This window comes from Sorex araneus, chromosome 2 (genome assembly GCF_027595985.1).
Source record: "Sorex araneus isolate mSorAra2 chromosome 2, mSorAra2.pri, whole genome shotgun sequence".
In the NCBI taxonomy this organism is placed as follows: Eukaryota; Metazoa; Chordata; class Mammalia; order Eulipotyphla; family Soricidae; genus Sorex; species Sorex araneus.
Window position 1 is genome coordinate 56847318 of NC_073303.1, and position 22047 is coordinate 56869364.

At 44.8% G+C, this 22047-nt stretch overlaps 1 protein-coding gene across 2 annotated transcripts in view; it reads left to right on the top strand.

Annotated features, from left to right (window-relative positions):
* The first annotated feature begins 640 nt into the window (after positions 1–640).
* The window catches only part of VIRMA (vir like m6A methyltransferase associated), a 60487-nt gene continuing 39080 nt past the window's right edge, over positions 641–22047 (top strand). For both annotated transcript variants that reach the window (XM_055126708.1, XM_055126710.1), the window contains exons 1-6: positions 641–770; positions 10229–10344; positions 13674–13760; positions 18146–18194; positions 18703–18871; positions 21221–21343. In XM_055126708.1, the coding sequence (XP_054982683.1) occupies positions 708–770; positions 10229–10344; positions 13674–13760; positions 18146–18194; positions 18703–18871; positions 21221–21343 (607 nt within the window). In that variant the 5' untranslated portion in view covers positions 641–707. The remainder of the gene's footprint in view (positions 771–10228; positions 10345–13673; positions 13761–18145; positions 18195–18702; positions 18872–21220; positions 21344–22047) is intronic.

Here is a 22047-nt window from a genome sequence, read left to right on the forward strand (position 1 = left end):
CAGAGCATCCCTCCAAGCATCATTGACTTAGTGATCCTTTCTCCATCCCAGCTGCCTCCTCCCCCAGCTCAGGAGGCAGGCTGCCAACCATGGAGCAATACGCATGGCCCTTATGCCTACTGAACTTGGGTGTCAGATTCATATAATGATATTTTATATTCCACAAAGATCACTTGAATCTTATTTTGGTTCATCCTTACAATAAACGAGTGATTTAGGTATTCATTTATTTTGCCAAAGAGAAAATAAAACAGCTCCTCTGGAGACGTTTCTTTCTTTCTTTTTTTTTCTTGTTAAATAGCGTTTCTTTTAAAATCTCATTGACCCTTTCCCCGACTGTCCTTGGCAAGGCTGCTGGCCCAGGCTTCCCTGGGCGGGCGGGGCATCCGGCCTGGGCAACTGTCTGTGCCCCTCCTCCACCCCCGCAAGCGCGGCGAGACGGCCGAGTTTGGGCCCCAGCGGCTGCCGTAATCCTCCCTGGGCCTGCCCCCGCCCCTTTCGGCGCCCCGCGGCCGCTTCCGCCGCGCTGGAGTGGGCGGAGCCAGCGGGTTTCGGGCCGCCCAGCGCGTCCGGATTGGTCAGCGCCGGCGGCGCGTGCGCGCGGGCCGCCGGAAGTGCCGTTGCGCCGGGGCTGGGGAGCCGCCGGCCGGGAGGGCTGCCCCGGAAGTCGTCGTCCAGCTCCCCCCCCTCCGCCGCCAGCGGCGAACATGGCGGTGGACTCGGCGATGGAGCTGCTATTTTTAGACACTTTTAAGCACCCGACCGCCGAGGTAAGGCTTCGAGATCGGGTCGTGCCCCGCCGCCTCGGCCTGGAGGACCCTCCCGGGGCCGCGCCGGGCCGGGCCGCTCGCTGCGGCGCTTCCCGTCCCTCGGCGACGGCGTCCCCGCAGCCGCCCCCCGGGCCAGAAAGGCCCCTGCTCGGCGCCAGCCCCGGGCCGCCCCCCGCCCGGCCTCGGTGCTCCGCGGGGTGGGGGGTCCTGCGGCCTCGGGCCCGGGCCGTGGGCGCCCCGGCGACTGCGGCCGAGGGAGAGAGACGCGATGCCGCCCCCGCCCCCGCCCCCGTCTCGTCTCCCGACAGCGCCAGGGTTTTCCCTCGTGCCCTCGGCGGCCGCGGGGTGGGAGGGGGAGCGGCGATTCTCTGGCTCCTCCGAGCCCCCCGCCTCCCGCCCGCACGCCAGCCCGGCCCTGCTGGTGTCATGGGAGTGTCGGGGGTTGCCCTGGGTTACCGAACGCCTGCCAGAGGCCAGCCAACGCCGGCCAGCCCGCAGGGAAAGGGAAAGTCAACAAAAAATCCCAGGACGTGCCTTTCCCCTGCCTGTCCCCCCCACCCAGGACGTGCATTTCCCCAGCCCGTCCCCCCCACCCAGGACGTGCATTTCCCCTGCCCGTCCCCCCCCACCCAGGACGTGCATTTCCCCAGTCCGTCCCCCCCACCCAGGACGTGCATTTCCCCTGCCCGTCCCCCCACCCAGGACGTGCATTTCCCCTGCCCGCCCCCCCCCACCCAGGATGTGCATTTCCCCTGCCTGTCCCCCCACCCAGGACGTGCCGTTCCCCCCCCCCCCACACACACCCAGGACGTGCATTTCCCCTGCCCGTCCCCTCACCCAGGACGTGCAGTTCCCCTCCTCATCATCTCCACTCAGGACGGGCAGAGGTGCATTTCCTCTGCCCGTCTCCCCCCACCCAGGAGGTGCATTTCCCCTGTCCGTCCCCCCCACTCAGGACGTGCATTCTCCCTGTCCATCCCCCCACCACCCAGGACGTGCATTTCCCCTTCTCGTCCCCCCCCACCCAGGACGTGCATTTCCCCTGCCCGTCCCCCCCCCCCACCCAGGACGTGCATTTCTCCTGCCCGCCTCCCCCCCACCCAGGACGTGCATTTCCCCCTACCCCCTACCCAGGACTTGCAGTTCCTCTCCCTGTCATCTCTACCCAGGACATGCATTTGCCCTGCCCGTCACCCCCGCCCAGGACGTGCAGCGCACCCCCCTCCCCTTAACTTCATGCTGGTTTAGTGGATTCTGCCGTCCAGGACCAGTGACTGCAGGTTGTTTGCTTGCTTTGAAGCCCTGCTGGGCGGAAAAGAGACGTTGACAGCCGAGTCTCATTATTTTCAGGAATGGGTTGTGGGTCTGGTGGCAGGCCCAGCTGGGGGCAGGACAGGGCGACATAAGGTAAAGGGACCTGCCTTGCAGGGGGTGAGGCACCGAGTTTGGTCCCTGGTACCAGCTGCGTACCTCGGTGAGGTCCTGGCAGCTCTGCCCTCCGTGTCCGTCCCCCACTCTGTCTTTTCCCCCACCCCGCAATGCCAAGGCCGCAGGGACCTTTCAGAGGCCTGCAGCCGGGTGGAGAGCTCAAGGGAGCGATCCGGTGAGTTCTGCCGTTAAAAGGATGTTGGAGCACCGTGACCAGGAGTCAGCCACAGCTACGGCGTGCCGTCGCCCCGCATGAGCACCCCACCAGAGTGTGACAGCGGGCGTGCAGGGTGGTGGCTGAAGGCGTGCCAGGGCCTGGCGGGCCACCCCGAGGAGTGACTAGGACCGCCCGTGTGCGCCACAACCAAGCAGCTGTGGAACCCTGGGCACCCCGGCAGTATTGTGGAGCCAAGGGCTGGGGGTTACAATAATAAAGAAGTTTGTCTATGGCAGTGTATCTTTTGGTAGAGTAATTTATGGTGTCATTTCATGTGTGTTGACTCTGTTCGTTTTTCATACTTTCTGGCTATAGTTCCAGCTCAGGTGTCTAAAACATAGAATGGAGGTCTTCTAACACAGAGTGGAGATTGGTTGACTCAGAACAAATCTATAGTCTGCAGAAACAGGAGTGGGGCAAGTGGAAGAAGGACGCACATGATGGTTTATCAGCATGTTGTAGTATATCGGTGGCTTGTTGGTAGTGATGGGAAAGTGCAGAAGCAGTTTTAATGGGGGCTGGATAGTTTTTGATGTGTTTAGTGGCACACCAGGTAGATTTTGAGCTATACGGACTCTTAATGTTTGTGAAAAATACACCCAAAGGTGCTGCATAATCCTCTCGGGATCAGTACCACTGACAAAACAAAAAAAGTAAAACCCGTTACCCTGACTTTCAGTGTCATTTGTAGCCTAGAGAGAAGATAGATGCTTACTCATGTTACCCAAGAATAAACTGCTTTTAAGTGGCACCAAGAGATTTAAAATTGCGCTTGTTGCTTGTACTGTGTGTGTACACCTCTGTACGCGTAGGGTGCTGAAGGTTGAGTCTGTGGCCTCGAATGCAACACGTACTCACTCTACCACTGAATTAGTTCCCTGACCTCTATGCCCCCCTCCGCCTTTCCCATTTTCCTTTTGGCTTTTCACCACCCAGTGATGCTCAGCCTTACTCCTCGCTCAGGGATCACACCTGGGCGGACTCAGGGGAATTCGTCTCATACGGGTTGCTGGATATTGAACCCCAGTCAGCCACATGCAAGGCAAATCGCCTTACCAGTTGTTTTCTCCCTCTGGCTCCTTATACCCATTTTTAAAAATTGGGGCCTCATCCCGCAGTACCCAAGCCTAGAACCACACCTGGCAGACTTCAGCCCAGACTTGTAGTTCACGGGGGCCATGCTTAGTATCTCAGCCAGCAGCCACGTGGTTCTGGAGAATGAACATGTGTTAAGCATGTGATCTATCTCTTGAAATTGCCTCTACATGGACTTTGATTTAGGCCGCACCTGGCCTGGGTGTTGGGGGAGGAGGTTCATCTTTCCCGGGGCTACTCAGGGGACCATGTAATGCCAGGGATAAAACCCTGGCCTCCAGCATGCAAAGTATGTGCTCAGTATGTTAAACTATCTCCAGCTCCATTTATTTTTTAAAGAGAAATATAACTGGTTACTGAAAAATAAAATTTAGTTGTATCAAAAAATAGAAGAAAGCTAAGATTTGTAATCCTACCTTTCTTATATCATTATTTTTCTTCTTCTTATTTTTTTTTTGGTCACACCCGGCAATGCACAGAGGTTACTCCTGGCTCTGCACTCAGGATCACCCCTGGCGGTGCTCAGGGGACCATATGGGATGCTGGGAATCGAACCCGGGTCGGCCGAGTGCAAGGCAAATGCCCTACCCGCTGGTGCTATTGCTCCAGCCCCTATTTTTCTTATTTTTAAAAATTCTCTAGTAAATTTACTTATGCTTAAGCAAATATATCTATAGTATCCATACCATTATGCTGTTTTGTGGTTTCTTTCTTGCATTATGAGCTGTGAATCTTTATATATTAAATGAAAAATAGACCTTTTTAAAGGATTCCTCATTTTTAAAGTGTTTTTTTTTTTTTTTTTTTTTGCGTCACATCTGGCGATGCACAGGGGTTACTCCTGGCTCTGCACTCAGGAATTACCCCTGGCCATGCTCAGGGGACCATATGGGATGCTGGGATTTGAACCCGGGTCGGCCGCGTGCAAGGCAAACGGCCCTACCTGCTGTGCTATCTCTCCAGCCCCTCATTTTTAAAGTTTTTTTCCAAAAAAATAGTTTTATTGTAGCTTATGTCAGCATGGCTACACTATTGTTACCATTTGCAGTTTTGACACACAAAATTACTGCACCTTCACCATCAGTGCTTGAAGTACTCCACCGCAGTCCTTGGCTTCCACTCCTAAACTAGCAAATATTTTTGACTAGGTATTTTAAAAAATTGTATGAAATGCAAGTTTAAAAGATTTTAGGGTACACAGTAAAAAAGTCTCACCCCCCTGCTCTAGCTATCCTGTTTCTTTTCCCTAGATATTGTATGTGATTTTTATTGATATATAAAGTTTTGCAAGTGATAATACTGCTATGTTAAATTCTCACATTCAGGCGACATCTTGCAGTGATGCGATAGTTTTGAAACTGTTTTCTGCTTGTTTAAATTATCCCCAGAGTGTAGTTGCCTGGTTAAAATATAGTCTTACAGGATTGGTACTGGAAGATCCTATTTCATTTTGGAATTTTTAAAAGTCCATTTGGGGCACCATGGATGTGGCTCAGTGGTAGACACTTGCCTCATGTGGATGTGGAGCCCTGGGTTGGGTCCCGGGTACTGCTAAAGAGAAAGAAAACAATTTAGGACTCCTCTGAATGGGAGTGGAAGGAATAGATGAATAACCTTCGTCTACTTGTCGAGAAGGTAAAGGGAAAGACAGCTGCCAGGATGGGAGAGTGAGGACGGAAAGATATTTATACTGTGGCCTTTAATTTTCAGTGGTGGCAGAATCGAACCTCTAGCCTTACACACTCAAGGCTGAGCCCCATCCCGGCCTTAGACTATGACATTTAGATACACAATTTTTTCCTCTTTTTTGGAGGGGGGAGGTGAGTGTGGGAGGCCGCACCCAGTGGTGCTCAGGGATCACTCTTGGCAAGCTCAGGAGACACATCAGAAATTGAACCTAGGTCAGTGTGTCACTGCTGCCCCCAGAGGTTTTGTTTCTTTTTTTTTTTTTTCCCTCATATAAATGTGATTCAGAGATCTCAGATCTGGCAGCCTGTTGAGTTTGTGGCTGCCTGTTTTGTTGCCTCCCCCATTCCAAAGCTTCCCGTGATAACTTCTGTTTTCAACTTGTCTGTCAGTTCATTTACTCTAGATAATTTAAGTTTGTCCTTCATTGTAAATTTCTAAATTTTTAACTCATAGTTTCTGTGAACATTTATTAAGTATCTATTAAAATTCTTCAGTGGATATCTGTGACACTGTAAATGTAACAATAAATATAGATCTGGTACTTCTACTTGAAACAATACTTGGGACAGTTAAATGCAATTTTTACTTAATTCGATAAAAAGGGTTTGGATTCCCGAGCGAGAGCAGCATGTATCTAGATTTGACCTGGGTCAGGAAGTTTTCCACAGAAAATGGACATTTAAAGGAAACTGGTGCAGAGAAGTGTGAGTGCGAGTTGACATGAACACGAGGAGGCATGGGATATGTCCAGGCTGTAGTGTTTGGTGTAGAAAGAAGAGATTTGTTAATGAGACCAGTGAGTCTGGCCCCGGGGATACAAGAACAAGGGAACAGCACATTGGCAGTGTTTGGGGATTTTTCCTACCCACCATGCTGAGCTTACTTAAAACATCATCTTCTAATTCTATCTCCTCCCACCTTTTCTCAGGCAAACTGAGTTCTGTGGTCAGTGTCCACAGGTTTGCTGTTTGGGGTTACCCCCCCCCCATCAGTTTCATATCATCACTCACATGGAATTTCTTGCACTATTTCATGTCTCGTTTGGTTTACCTAGTCTCAAAGGCCTTTCATCCTTTGTTTTTTTATTTTTATTTTTTGATAGTTGTATAGTATTTATTCCCATGTGTCAGTGTACCATGTCATGTTTATCCAATGGGCAATTTTTCTTTCATATTTTAGCTGTTGCAAATAACACTGTGTTGATGTTTTTGTATTCTTCAGAGCGGGTACTCAAAAGTGGGATTGCTAGGTCATAATGGTAACTCTCTAGCTTTTAGTTTTCTTGCTATTTTTAGTTGGGTCACACCCAGCCATGCTCGAGGTTACTCCTGGCTCTGCAGTTAGAATTACTGCTGGCAGTGCTCAGGGGGCCATCAGGGGTGAGGTTTGCCGCATGCAAGTGCTCCATCAGCTGTCCTAGCTCTCTAGCCACATCAGTCTAGCTTGCAGGTGTGAGGGGCACCACACCTTTCAGTGCTCAGGAGTTCTTTCGAGCTCTGCACTCAAGGAATCACTTCTGGTGGTGCTCAGGGAACCATATGGGACGTGGGGATCAAACCCAGGTCCATTGCTTGCAAGGAACACATCTTACCCTCTGTACTAGCGCTCTGGCCCCAGTCCCCACCATTTTGGAAAATAGTTGCTCCAGTCTGCATGACTGTTCATTTCCATTTCGGGGACTGTGCTGTTTCAGAAGAATGGCCCCAAGGGTGCGAGAAAGGACAAAAAAGTTGGGACCCTGTGGCTGCGATCCTAATTAGAATACTGAGAGTATGGGTGAAGGCAAGCCTGGGAGAAACTCCGCAGCCCTAGGCCTCACCTAAGGATGTGACTTTGAATGTGGGCCCATTTGTTTACAGATGAGAACGGAGGTGTGGCGATGATGGTTTCTGGCTGGGCTCGGGTGACACCATAACTGATAGGAGAGCTCACTTTGAGACTTTGGAGTTTGTGGTTTCGGAGGGACATTCCGGTGACAGCTGCGGTTAGGAGCAGCTGTCTGCCGTTGCTTCTCTTGACGCCTAACTACCCTGCCATCTTCTCCCCATTCCACCCTCCAGCTGTGGTGAGCCATGCTTGCGGGGCTTGGACCCTACAGAGGTCTTGTTTATATTCTCCCTTCATATGTCTAAGCTGGTATTCTGAGATTTTAGAATATTTTAGAACATAAAATTTCAGAAACAAAATGGTAGCAAATAATACAGACTCTTAAAATAATACTTACAAAAACAATAGGTAAGTTCTGAAAGACAATTTGGAAAAATGCTTTCTTTTTTTTTTAGGTCCACGGTGACTGCACATATTTTAGCCTGAAATTTATTGATTACTTGAAGGTGTGATGGAGAAGCATAAAATTGATTAACTTTTAAGAAACCTTTGTAGCTATTAATGGGGATTTATAATTTAAGCAGAAGAGCTGTATTTTATTATTTTTTTCTTTTTGGGCCACACTCAGTGATGCTCAGGCGCTACTCCTGGCGGTGCTCGGGGGACCGTACGGGATGCTGAGGGTTGAGCCCAGGTCGACTGCATGCAAATCAAACGCCCTACCTACTGTGTTACCACTCTGGCCCTGCAGACATTCTAAACCAAGGCGTTCCTCGTAGAAGGAAACACTACCAGAGTTTGAGGCCAGTGCTTATTTCTGTAGGTTACAGAGATGGCTCCAGGGACTGGACTCACTTCCTCACAATTGCTAACTTCTGTAATACGGACATATTTGCATTTATGTAACTATAATATAGTATTTGATAACTGTTGGTAATAAGGATTCAAAATTAGTTCTACCCTAAAAGTTCTGCAGAATACAGTGGATTAGATTAAAAATAGGATTTCTCTTATAATCAGGTTCTAAGAATTGTTGAGCTAAAATGGCAGTTCCACAGAGGCAGGGCCCCAGCTTCCTTCTATGTGATCTCTCTGTCATCCTAGGGTATTGTCTAACAGAGCTCATTCTGTCTAGGTCATGGAAAGGCAGGGGACTGTTAGAAGAGGCAGGAAAACTTGACAAAACCTAAATCTTTAAGAGTGTGACTCGGGGTTGCCTACATCATTTTCATTTTTCCAACAGATGGGAATTGAATCATCGCATGTTCACACTGGCTTCCTAGGAATCTGGTAAATCTAGTCTTTGAGTTCTCTATGCCCAACTCAAACTTCTCTTCAAGAGAAAAATGGATATTGGAAGAGAGCTACTAATCAGCCTTGTTTTGCTTTCAACCTGATTTTCTTTTAATATCTTAGAATTTAAAGTGCATTTGAATAATGAAAGTATGATTCTAAGATTTTCATATGTTTAATTGTCTTTAATTAATCTGGCAAGCTCCTCGTGGCATATTCAATATGCCAAAAACAGTAACAATGATGGGTCTCATTCCCCTGACCCTGAAGAGCCTCTAATGCGGACGAGTAAAGAGAGGCTGCTAAAATCTCAGGGCTAGGACGAATGGAGACGTTACTGGTGCCTGCTTGAGCAAATCGATGAACAACAAGATGACAGTGACAGTGATACAGTGAATTATTTTTAAAGTGCAAACTTGGAAAGAAACCCGTTATATTTAGAAGAGACTTAAACCATTCTTCTGATGTGTTGTTAGCATAATATTCTTAACACTGAGAGATTCAAGACTCATCTTTCTAAAATGCAAGTAACATGAACCATTTTTAATTATAAACTTTGACCACTAGGTAATGATAGTTGGTTGAATACTAGAAAAACTTCATGTAAAACAATGTAGGAAGGGCTTGAGCTGTCATACAGCTGCTAAGTCACTTGTCTCGCACCCACTGACCCAGCTTTGGTCCTCAGCACCCATCTGGTCCTTAGACACTGCCACGAGTAAACACTTGAGCACTGCTGGGTATGGTCTAATAAAAAATACGGGGGGAAATTAAAAAAAAATTGTTTCTAAGAGTTACGTTTCTTTAATCTGTGTCAGATGATTCATATAAATGTATACCTAATACTATGTATTTTTAAAAAATATATACGGTAAGTTCTTTTTGGAGGGGATGATTGGACCACACCCTGCTGTGCTCAGGGTTTACTTCGGACTGCTCAGGTATCATTTCTGGTGAGATTAGGGAGACTCTGGTTCTGGGAAGTGAACCAGCGTCAGCTGCATGCCAGGCAGGAACTTCACCCCCGTACTATCTCTCTGATCCCTATGATAAGTTCTTAGTTTGCATTTTTTTCCTTCTTAAACTTAAGGTAGGGGTTTAGTAAATTAAGCATAGACACCCCCCCGTACCCCCACCCCCAATGTCTTCTCTCTAATTCAGAGATTCAGAGAGCGCTGGACATCTGGCGCTTGATGGCTAGCATGTGTGAGGTCCTGAGTTCAGCCGACAACAGTGCAGGTCCTGTCCCTAACCCCAACACTGCAGGGTGGTCCCTAGCCAGACGCTGAGCAGATGGCCCCTCAGCCCACCTCTAGCACCATTGGATATGCGACCCTTTATGGGGAAAGAAAAAGGCATTGAAATCATTGGACTACTCAATCAGGTCTGAACTGATAGAATGCCAGTCAGAATCAGTGTGAATATTTATCTGTGTGCAGATATATTACAGTTTTGTAATCATAGAAGTTGAGAATGTTTAAATAATCAGAGCTTTTTGTATCATGCTAGCTTTCTAACTACCCAATAAGTCAGCATTAGAGGCTTCTATAAAGGACTATGAATTTCTTCTAGTTTAAGCAAAACATAATAAGGGAAGAAATATGCATTTGGAATTGCTGTTATGTAAATAAGAAGTCTAACTGGGTGTGTTCTATCTTTAGCCTTTTGAGTTGGGTGGAGGGAGTGTTGGGGCTATTCCCAGCAGTGCCACCGAGTGAGCTGGGTGCCCACCCAGGTGGCGTGTGTTCAGACCTTCACCTCCTCGGCCCGCCGTCAGCTGGTTCCCGAAGGGTGATTGAGATAGCACTGTAAATTGTAGATGAATACTTTGGATAATTCTAGAAGAAACGTGTACGTTTTAAATAAATTGTGTTGTATTTATGGTGTGCTCTCTTCTCTCTTTTTAAAGCAAAGTTCGCACATAGATGTGGTTCGTTTTCCATGTGTGGTTTATATCAATGAAGTCCGAGTGATACCTCCAGGAGTGAGGGCTCACAGCAACCTGCCCGACAGTAGAGCCTACGGGTGAGTCAGCTTTCCTTTGGAGAATAATTCGATTCTGTATTATTGTAGAATTGTTCCTTTTGTTTCTGTTCTTGTGAGCCTGTGATGCGGGGGGCGGGGGGGTTTCCTCCTGGCTCTGCACTCAGAAGCTACTCCCGGTGTGCTCTGTGGACCTATTGGCCCTGTGCGAGGCAGATGCTCTGCCCACTGTGCTAGTTCTCTGACCCCTGGAGAAACATTTTTAAACATAGAAATTTAAGGTGATAATTTGCAAGTAAAACTTGTTTATTATTTTCGGGCTGTTCTCAGGGCTTACTCCTGGCTCTGTGGTCAGGATCACTTTTGGCAGGACTTGGGGTCCACATATGATGTTGGGGATTGGACTTAGGGCCAGCTGCAAGGCAAGCACTCTACCCGATGTACTTTGGTCTAGCAAAAATGTGGGATTTTTGGGGGGCCGGGGGTAGGGCCACACTTGGTTTCCAGCGGTGCGTGGGTTATTGCTCTTCCATGCTCAGGAGGGATCCCAGGCAGTGCTGAAGGAACTCTTTGACGCTGGGGTTGAAAGACAAGCTCCTTTCCTTCTTTCCTCTTTCTGTGGCCCCATTACTTTTTTTTTTTTTTTGCTTTTTGGGTCACACCCAGCGATGCTCAGGGGTTACTCCTGGCTTTGCACTCAGGAATTACTCCTGGCGGTGCTTGAGGGACCATATGGGATGCCGGGGATCGAACCCGGGTCGGCTGCATGCAAGGCAAACGCCCTACCCGCTGTGCTATCGCTCCGGCCCCGCCCCGTTACATTTTTATTAATACATTTTATAGTAAGTTTGATGACTCGTTTGGAGTTGTAGCCTGATTATGTGTCTTTTCATAAATTTATAACTTCACATAAGGCGAGGGTGGTTGTCTCAGTGTAGAACGCTGCCTTGCATGCAAAAGATCTGGGTTTAATCTCTGGTATCTAAAAATTAGCAAATAATTATTTGGTGCTTTCTCTTTCTTAGGCTCTGTGGGAAATAAACAGGATGTAGTTAATAGTTTCTGAGCTTGGAACTTGTTGATAACTGTAGCAGCTGGCATTTAATAGGGGTTTGATCTTTGTCATAACAAGAGTAGTTATTTAAATGACATGAATTAGAAATAAAAGTTAACTAAGTTTGGAAATATGAATATACAATAAACTTTAATGAATTTTTAGTTTATAGCATTGGTGTTAATCTTATTAGTAACAATTCATAATTTGTTATATGTGCTACATAGCATAATTTCTATTATATTAAAATGTTACCAGTAGTGAGTTATCTATAGATTCAAAGTTAAGGCTTCATTTCTTTATAATTGTGAAAAGCAGTTGTATATTTATAGAAATTGATTAAAACCTTCAAAGGGTTTTGCGGTTATTGCAGAGAAAAACAATGCAGTAAAAATATTAATAAGAAATCATCGTTGACTTTATCTTTTGTCTATGCTTAGAGAAATTAAAAACTCATGTTTCCTTATACTTTATCCTACTTGTCCTATAAGGGAGATTGTGTAGAATGAGAAAAAGGAGGTAATAGTCAGATATTCAGATATTTTCTTTAGTAGTACTGCTTTTAGTTAAGAAAGATCAAATATCCATTACTTTCCAATGTTATAGTAAAGTTAGCAGCCTGAAGTCATAAACACTACACTATCTCACTCTTCTTGCAGGTCAGGAAATTAAAATGGCTTAGGTGGTTCAGATTCCCCCCAAATCAAGATACAGGTTGAGATTGCAGTCAAAATATTTACGTAAATTGTCTCTACATACATTTTTTACTTTAGTCTCTCTACAGTTTCCATAGGACCTTCTTGCTAAAATTATTTTAATCTTTTACTTACGTGAAGTAGTTTGAAATAAGTGTCATTATGCAATTTGAAATAAATTTGGTTCTTTTTGCTAATGAAATTAACTTGTCATAAGCTATTAGCGCTTGCTTTTAAAACCCCTTGAGACAGGACTGGAGTGATAGGACAGCAGGCATGGGTGCTTGCCCTGCAGGCAGCTCATCTGGGTTCCATCTTCGGCAAACCGTTTGGTCCTCAAGCCCCGCCAGGAGTAATATCTGTGTTCAGAGCCAGGAGTAGGCCCTGAAGAGTCTGAAGTATGTGGGCAAAAAAAAACACACCCAGAAAGCCACACTAGCCTTGAAACTTTGAAACATAGCAGAGAAGTTTAGAACATAGCAGAACCATTGTACTAATGGTAGATGGTAAAATTTGTTGATTCAGATTGGTTTTCAATAATTTCTTTTTTTTTCCTTCATTTTATTGAATCACCATGAGATAATTACAAGCTTTCGTGTTTGGGTTACAATCTCACAATGATCCAACACCCATCCCTCCACCAGTGCACATTCCCCACCACCGATATTCCGGGTATACCCCCCCTTTCCCACCCTCCCCCTGCCTCCATGGCAGACAGTATTCCCCATACTCTCTCTCTACTTTTGGGCATTATAGCTTGCAACACAGGCACTGAGAGCTCATCATGTTTGGTCCACTATCTCCTTTCGGCATGCATCTCCCATCCCAGCGGGTTCCTCCAGCCATTTTATTGCTTGTTATAATATACACTATAAAATTACTCATATTAATAATTCCCTTTGTCGTGGGGGTTGTTGCTTAAATATATGGGATGGCACATGCATACTGGCTGTCTGGGGTTGCACAGGTGCTGGCTCTGAGGTTGCACAGGTGCTGGCTCTGAGGTTGCACAGGTGCTGGCTCTCTGAGGTTGCACACGCATGCTTGCCCTCTGAAGGGATGTAATATATTTCATTTCAAACTTCTTAGCCAGCATTCCAACTTCTTGCCTTTCCTTATGCTCATCATTAAACGGGTCTTCTGTGTGAACGGACTTCTTTCCCTGCTCTCTGTACAGCAGCAGCTCCAGGTAGCTGGACTCCACTCAGCTGTCGTCTGTCCGTGGGGTCCTTGAGCACCAGCTCCAGGCACAAGGGCGGCAGCCAGTACAGCTGCGGGGGCTCTTACTGCAGCGCCATGGGCGGCTGACGAGGCTGACCTTGCCCTGGGTGGCGTGGGCAGTGGCCCCGGAGAGGGGCAGGTCGCGATATGGGGGCTGCGTGTCCGGCCGCAGGGGCCCCTCGCAGTGCGGCGGCTCCAGGCGGACTCCGGTTTTCAATAATTTCTTGAAGTAGATAGTTGACTACTTGAGAGTTGGGTGTGAATACAATTACAGAAAATATTAAAATTCAACTATTTAAATTGAATGGATGCACACTTAGTTTTATACATGTTATTTGTTTTAATTTGGAACTGATTATTTTGTTGCAAAAACTGAAATTTCAACTTTCTGTCATACACAGGGAGACATCTCCGCACACATTTCAGCTGGACTTATTCTTTAACAATGTCAGCAAACCAAGTGCCCCAGTTTTCGATAGGTTGGGAAGGTACGTATCCACAAGGGAATTGCTCTGTACATTCATAGGTTGGGAAGCAAAAACTGTTTATTTGGATACAAGTTATGTGGTAGTAAACCCAATAATTTAGAGCTTAATTTTATAAGTATTGCCAATATTTTAGAAAGATCAGTGCTCCTGTGGAGATGCTGAGCAGACCCACAGATTGCGGAGGCCTGGACTCAGCTGGCACGGCATGGTCCCACGCACCAGAGGGGGTGACTGCCAGCAGTGAGCTGGGAGGGGAATTGCTTGCTGCACGGGACCCAGAAACCAACAGCGCAAAGTCAAAAACGTGCAGTAAAGCTCCAATATGCCAAAAGAGTAATTTAAAACTAATTATGTTTCCATTACAGTAGCTTCTATGAATTGAGAATAAAAGCTTCTCTCTACATGGAAGCTGTGTACCTGTGTATCTCAGTGATTTAATAAAAAACTTCACTTTCTACTGTGCGTTTCTAAGCTAGGCTCCTGTAGATGAGGGATGTAGTCTGGCCATGAACGATATACAGGATCTTTGTAAAATGTGAGTCAATAAATGGGAATCTTGTCATATTTCTTACATAGTTTATAAAGTTATAATTTTATAATCTTGATTACCACTTGGGATTCTAGGATCCTACAAAAGTTCTTTTGGGGGGGATTGTGGGGTGGGGTCACACCCCACTGTGCTCAGGGATCACTCCTGATGGACTTGAGACTATACTGCTTCCAAGGTGTGCTTTTGGCTAAATTCCAAGGTCTGTTTCAGTCAGCAGTTAAAATTGTAAGTTCCATTCTAAAATTTTTTGCCATTTAAAACCTGGAATCCATGTTTATTTGTGCTCTTGGAGAAACAGTTCTGTGATAGAACTACATCTAACTCATTTAATTTTGGCTCTTAATAAAATGTGATTTTGGGAGGAGAGAAGATACTGAGTTTCTGTTTACAAAGAAAACTTTTGTGGAGGCCAAACTTTTTCTTTGTTTGGTTTTTTTGTCCATACCTGATGGTGTTCAGGAGTTACTTCTGGCTCTCACTCAGGAATTACTCCTGGTGGTGTTCCGGGGATCATATGGGATGCCAGAGATCGAACCGGGGTTAGCTGCATGCAAGGCAAGCGCATTGCCCACTATACTGTCTCTCCATTCCTTACAAAGTAAACTTTAAAACGTGTGAAACATGAACCATTATTTGGTTTTTGGTTTTGTGGTATATTTCCCCCACCTCCCCACCACCCCCAAAGGTGCTCTTGGCAGTGCTTGGGGCACTATTCTGTGATTCTCAGGATCCAGCCACTCTTGTTAACGTGCAAGGCAAGCCCCTCACTCCCTGTGATATCTTTGTCCTCTTTTGTTTGCTTTCTTATGGTGTATATATTTTTATACCTATAACATATGATTGTCTAATTACTTTATTTGGTAAATAACTTTTTTGTTATTTTATTTTTGTTATGTGATGTTTTTGTTATAGAAACTGTATAGATACTACATTCTGGAGTTGAGCCATAGGCCAATTTAGTGTGTGTAATTTCCTTTATTATCTTTCTCTGTCTTGTATATCTTCGACATGCCAAAAACAGTAACAAGTCTCACAAAGGAGACGTTACTGGTGCCTGCTGGAGTAAATCGATGAACAATGGGATAACAGTGCTATAGTCTCATATATCTTAAATAATTATTTGGTTTACTCAAAAAATATATAAACACACTGAGAACTAATATTATTAGCCTTTCATATCACACTACTTTATAATTTAAAATTCCAACCAGATTTTGTTAGGTGAATTTTTTGTTTTTGTTTTTTGGCTTTTTGAGTCATACCTGGCAATGCTCAGGGGTTTCTCCTGGGCCTGCACATAGGAATTACTCCTTGTGCTGTTTGGGGGCCGTATGGGATGCTAGAGACCGAACCCAGGTTGCCCATGGGCAAGGCAAATACCCTCCCTGCTGTGCTGTCACTCCGGCCCAGGTAAGTTTTCTTGCACAAAAATTAGGGGTCACAACAATAGCACAATGGATGTGATGTTTGCCTTACGCACTGCTGCCATAGGTTTGACCTCCTGCACCCCGTGTGGTCCCCTGAGCCCTTCCAGAAGAGATCCCTGAATGCAGAGCCAGAAGTAAGCCTGGGTACCCTGGGTGTGGCCTTCAAACAAAAACAAAAGACAAATAAAATGTAAGGGCAAGATGGCTGGGGAGAGAGCCCAATAGGCAGAATGCAGGATTTGTATGCTGGAGGCCTGTAAAAAAATAGAAATGAGTGGAAGGGGTGATGTGACGTGTTGTGTTCACGGGCTCTCGAGGCATTGCAATCTCTCTGGCTGCTTGCGTTCGGTGCTCTCAAGCCGCTGTGTATGGACCGGATCAGGATGGCTTCTCTGTGCCCGCTTCTGTGTGTGCCGCTGTGCTCTCTTCTGTCTGTCTGTCTCTCTGTCTCTAGTTTCTCCTCTGATCTCTTCCGACCTCTCTGTCTGTCGCCTCTCCTCTGGTCTCTTCCGCTCTCTGTCCGGGGCCCTTCTGCTTCTCTCCCTGAAGCCCACTGGCTCTGACTTCTGACTCTGACCTTCCCTTGCTTCTGGCTCCGATGACTCCCTGATTCTCTTTCGCTTTGTGCTCTGCTTCTGTGTCTTCTCCCTCTACTTCTCTTACAGTCTTGGTTTATATAGCAATCACATAGGGTGGTGACACATAAGGTGGGTCGAACATTAACAAATCAACAAAGAGGGGTAAGACCACTCCTCCAGGAGATTAACAAAAATCTCATCTAGGGAGATTACTCCGGATAGGAGATCTGCTCAAGGGCAGGATCCCATCCAGGTGTGTTGCTTTCTTCTTTCCTCAGCTAGTAATCCACTTAAATAGTACTTCTAATATTTCTAGCAATGTCATTCTGTATGAGCACAGTAAGAGACATATTAGACTTAAAGTTTGGTTCTTTCTGAGGACATTCACTATCTATTCCAGACCACAGTCCTCAGGTCAGGTTAGTCTTCCTAACCCCAATAGGGTCCCAGTCTTGTCGTTACTTTTGGATCGTGACGGCATTTGTCTATGACCATGCTCTCAACTTATAGTTGAGTATTGTGGTGCTTTGGCCTGGCCCATTTCGATTCCAGGGTAGCTCACAGCTTGCCCTGGGTCCATTCTGTCCCTCGTCGGGATTCTGCTTTTGGGGTGCTAGAAACTAAGGGTAATTGAGGCTTAAGTTGAGAAAGCAGATGCCCCGGGGTAAATATTATTGGAGTCAATCAGCTCCCAAGTTACAAAGCGTAATATTAACTGTCTTCCTGTGTCCATACAGAAAGGCCATTGCTTTAAGGTAAACTAAGTTCCCTGCGGCAAGGCTGAAAGGACAAACCCAGTGTTATCCTACAGAGGTCCAGGTTCCATTTCTTACATCACTGTGTGACATGGCCCCTGGGCATCTCCTGGTTGCGACACCTGAGCACATAGTCAGGAGTAGCCCTTGAGATCTGCTTTAGGCCCCTGTCCTAAAGCCCTCTCCCCCCATAAAAAGGTGTATATAGCAGGTTAAAAATTGAAAAATTTCAATCACAGCATGAATTCATAACTCGTAGACTTTGCTTATGTTGTAATTCTTTTTTTTTTTTTTTTGCTTTTTGGGTCACACCTGGCGATGCGCAGGGGTTACTCCTGGCTCTGCACTCAGAAATTACTCCTGGCGGTGCTCAGGGGACCATATGGGATGCTGGGATTTGAACCCGGGTCGGCCGCATGCAAGGCAAACGCCCTACCCGCTGTGCTATCGCTCCAGCCCCTGTTGTAATTCTTTTTTGCTGTTAATTGACTTTTTTTTTTTATTAAGCTCCATTGAAAATATCATCAGCTTTTCAATTAAAAGGGGGCGAAAAACAAAAGTGGTTTTATTTTATTTCAGAATATATTTTTTGAAGAATGTCTACATAATGGTTCTATATCTTAGGTATTAGAATTACCTGGGATGCTTTTTAAAAATAGAACTTACATCTATACTTATCCTGGGCCAGTCAAATCAGAATCTCGAGAAACTTCATGTTTCTGTTGTTGTTCCTGTTTTGCTTTTTATCATTTGTTTTGTTTTGGGGCTGCATGTAGCGGAACTAGGGCTTCCTCCCTGCTCCTTGTGCTGGGTCATTCTTGCAGGGCTCAGGGAACTTGATGTGGTGCTGGGCGTCAGACGCGGTTCCGCCGTGCTCGGGCAAGTGCTTTAACCAGGAGTCTGGCTCCAGCCCCACGAACTTCAGTTTATGCTGCTTCATGATAAAATTTTGGGTGGGTAGTAAGTTAATCCCCAATTTTGTAGTTTACTAAATTAAAACAAAAATCTAATATTTTACAAAAATACATGATCTGTGCCCATATTATTTCAGTCTACTTATTTCTACTTTTGGCAGCCTGGAATATGATGAGAACACTTCCATCATCTTTCGACCCAACTCAAAGGTAATTACGCACATTCATTTTTAAATCTGTCGCTGTTTTCACTTCATTCAGAGTTTTTGACCCAAATAAGCCAGTGATATAGAATGTTAGCCTGTCTGCTGCTGCAGAATATGGTCATTTGTTGTCCGATTTCTCTGTATCTAGAAGCAGTTATAACACTGAACAAAGGAATTGTACGGTCATTCTGTATCTGTGAAACAGTACTTGTAATTTTATATGTGAGCCTGGAAGAGACCAGCCTCTGTGCTTTTCCCTTTCTTCAGGTAGGTAACCAAGTTCAGAAGATGATAGGTATATTTTATTAGGCACAGCTGTGCCTTAATTAAAATGGGTTTAGGTATGGTAACTCTGGAGAGCCGTGTAAAAACTGCCTCTGGGTGAATTTCCACCAAAATTGATGTTGCATTTTCAGCATACTTCTGAAAGACATTAATTGGCCCATTGAGTGATTTGATCAGTGGCATATTAAAATGCTAACATAACAAATATTTTTCCCCCAACAAATTAGGTGAATACCGATGGTTTGGTGCTAAGAGGTTGGTATAACTGTCTGACGCTGGCAATATATGGTTCAGTGGATCGAGTTATCAGTCATGACAGAGACTCTCCACCCCCACCTCCTCCACCTCCACCACCTCCACAGCCGCAGACAAATTTGAAAAGGAATCCAAAACATGGTGAGAATTTAAAATTTGCCTTGCGAGCTTCACTTGATATATCCATTATAACGAAAAAGGCTACTCTAGTAAGTTCTCAGCATTTTGAAGTTGGTATCTATCAGTCTCCGAATTCCTTGATCTGAGTTTTTCAGTATTAAAGTATTTGCCTTTTATTTTCTTCCTCTGCTTCCATAAAGTGCTTTTTTGACATCAGGATCTCTTCCCACTTAAGTATGTAAATGATAATGTATTTTTTTACTTATTGTTTAATTATCACATTCCTATAAAAGACTTGAAGATAGGAAGTAAGTTTATATGTTCATAGAATACTTGTGTTGGTAGAATTTTGGTTTTTTTTTTTTTTTTTTTCAGTAGCACATTTCAAATTTGTTTAGATGTGTAAATCTTAATGCTGTTTTCCTCTGGTTTTGAGAATTTTTCATTAAGAGAAGAAAATTTCTCCCAGGTTGAAGGGGAGGCTCTCAAGAGAGCTTAGGGGTAGAGCACCCGCTTTTCAGGTTTAAGACTGGAGAGGTCATGAATGTGACCCCAGGCATAGCCTCTGTGCCCTGACTCCTGTTGCTTTACTATTTGGGATTCCCAGTGCCAGCACCCTATGACAAAGCATGTTTTGCCCAGTGCCCATCATTGCAGAAACAGCAATAGGGAAGTGAGAGAGAAGACAGATGCCTCCAGAGAGCTTCAGTAACTGCACTATAAGGCATTGTTCTCGTTTCCCGGGTATTTTCTCCTTCCAGTATTACTCACTGTGAGCTGTGGGTATGAGATTAGGTTGACAGAAGAGCTGTTGGTATCAGCGCATCTCTTCTAGGTGTAGAAGAGGAATACATTTCATACTGTAATTGAGGTTACAGGGAAGAATGTCTGCCTTACAGAAGCTCTGTATGAAGCCCAGAAATGACCTTTCTTTCCTAGATTGCTGCAATAATGGCGTGATGTCAGCATGTTATGTCTGATGGCTATGCACTGTGTGTTCACCACACTTATTGTAGTATTTTTCTCAGATTTATATTTGTAATTTTTAGTGTGTGGCATTAGCTACTCAAAATTTGTGGCAAATTAATTTGTTTTAAAGTAGACTTTTGGGGCCAGAGAGAGACAGTACAGCAGGTAAGGCACTTGCCTTGCATTTTGCTGGCCCAAGTTCGTTCTCCTGGTACCGTGAGTGGGGCCCAGAGGCACCAGGAGTCATCACTGAGCACAGCCAAGTAGGGCTCAAGACCCCCCAAAATTGCAGTTAATAAAATGAAGTTGACTCCTAAGATTATACATTTTTTTTTTCTTTTTGTGTCACACCCGGCGATGCACAGGGGTTACTCCTGGCTCATGCACTCAGGAATTACCCCTGGCAGTGCTCAGGGGACCATATGGGATGCTGGGAATCGAACCCGGGTCGGCCGCGTGCAAGGCAAACGCCCTACCTGCTGTGCTATTGCTCCAGCCCCAAGATTATACATTTTTTAATCTATCATATGCACATGTATGTACCTTTTTAGTTTCTGTTTTGAAATGCTTACAGATTATAGAATATGCAAAGAAATGTTAGGAAAAGAGCTCTTTTTGTAACCGCTCTGCTGTTAGCATCTTTTATGAGAACAATACCAAAACAGGAAAATAAGCTGAGTATTAGTTTAATACAACTTGTATAATATAATCCAAATTAGTTTAGTGGAAAATAGATTTCCCCATTTAGATATGTGCTCGTATGTGTGGATAGCCCTGTGTAATTTTAAGTCATGTGTGGCCTTATATAGCTTTCATCATACTCAAAATACTTGCTTGTACCTTCACACAACTTGGTTGTTACCAGTTTGTAAGCCATACCCATTCCCACTCATCCCTGATCTTTGGTGACCAGTAACCTATTATCTCTGTAATTACATTATTCCACGAATATTTACATAAATGGGATCATGCGGTTGGTATCTTTGAGATTGGCTTCTATCATTATAATTTCTTTGAGGTATATCCACTCTGGTGTATGTGGTAATAGGTATTTTTATTGCAAGTTTTGCATAATATAAATGTATCATAATTTAAACATTCAACCATTAAAGGGCAGTTTGATAGCTTCAGGGGATTGTATGGCAAATAGAGAAGGTATATGCATTATAGGAAAATATTTCTCTTGGATAATGCTCAGGAGTGTATGTATTTTTTAATACATAGGAAGCATGGAAGTCTGATTTTCCTACTATAAGTTAATTAGCAAAATTTGTTTGACATCAGGAAGGAAAACAAAATTCTAAAGATAAAATTCTCGAGACAAACAGAACTTTTCTCATACATAATCATTTCACATACTTTAATATTTGAAAATTCTTTTTCTGTCTCATAAAACTCTAGCTGATGGAGAAAAGGAAGATCAGTTTAACGGAAGCCCTCCAAGACCTCAGCCCAGGGGACCGAGAACTCCTCCGGGCCCGCCTCCACCTGATGATGATGAAGATGACCCGGTGCCTTTGCCAGGTCAGAATAAAATGATGCTGTTTTTGACACCTGCTATTTGTGTTAATGCTTTTTGATTAAAGCAATTTTTAATTAGTGCTTTTTGATTAAGGGAAATTAGAAGCAGATGACCAAATCTTGATGGCTGCTGCCTTTTTCCTTGTTTGTGTGTGCAATTTGAAATGTGCGTGGCTTAGAAAATGAAGTTTTGTTTACAGAGAAACAAAACAAGTGAACAAAATAAATAAGCATTTAGACTAGAAGACCAAATTAGTGGTTTCCAGAAGGGAAAGGATGTGTGAATTTGACAAAAAGATTCCATTTTATGGTAAAGTTTGGAATTGAGAATTTAATGATGAATGTAATGTAGTTTTAAAAAACATTGATTTGTAATGATTTATACCTGCAACCTTTCTAATGTTATAAACCAATGTGTGTAGTAATAGGTATTTTTTATTACCTGTTACTTTAAAAGTTTCTAATACGGAGTAAAGAGGGGGAGAGACAGGATAGGGGTTAAGATGCTTGCCTTGCATGTAGCCACTCTTGGGCCTGTCCCGTGCACCACGTGTGGTCCCTGAGCATTACCAGGAATGATCCCTGAGCAGAGAACTAAGAGTAGGCCCGAAGCACTGCCAGCAGTGTGGCCAGAAAACAAAAAGGGAGGGGTGAAGGGAGGGCGGAGAAAGGAAGGAAGAGAAAGGATGGGAGGGGAGCGAGAGAAG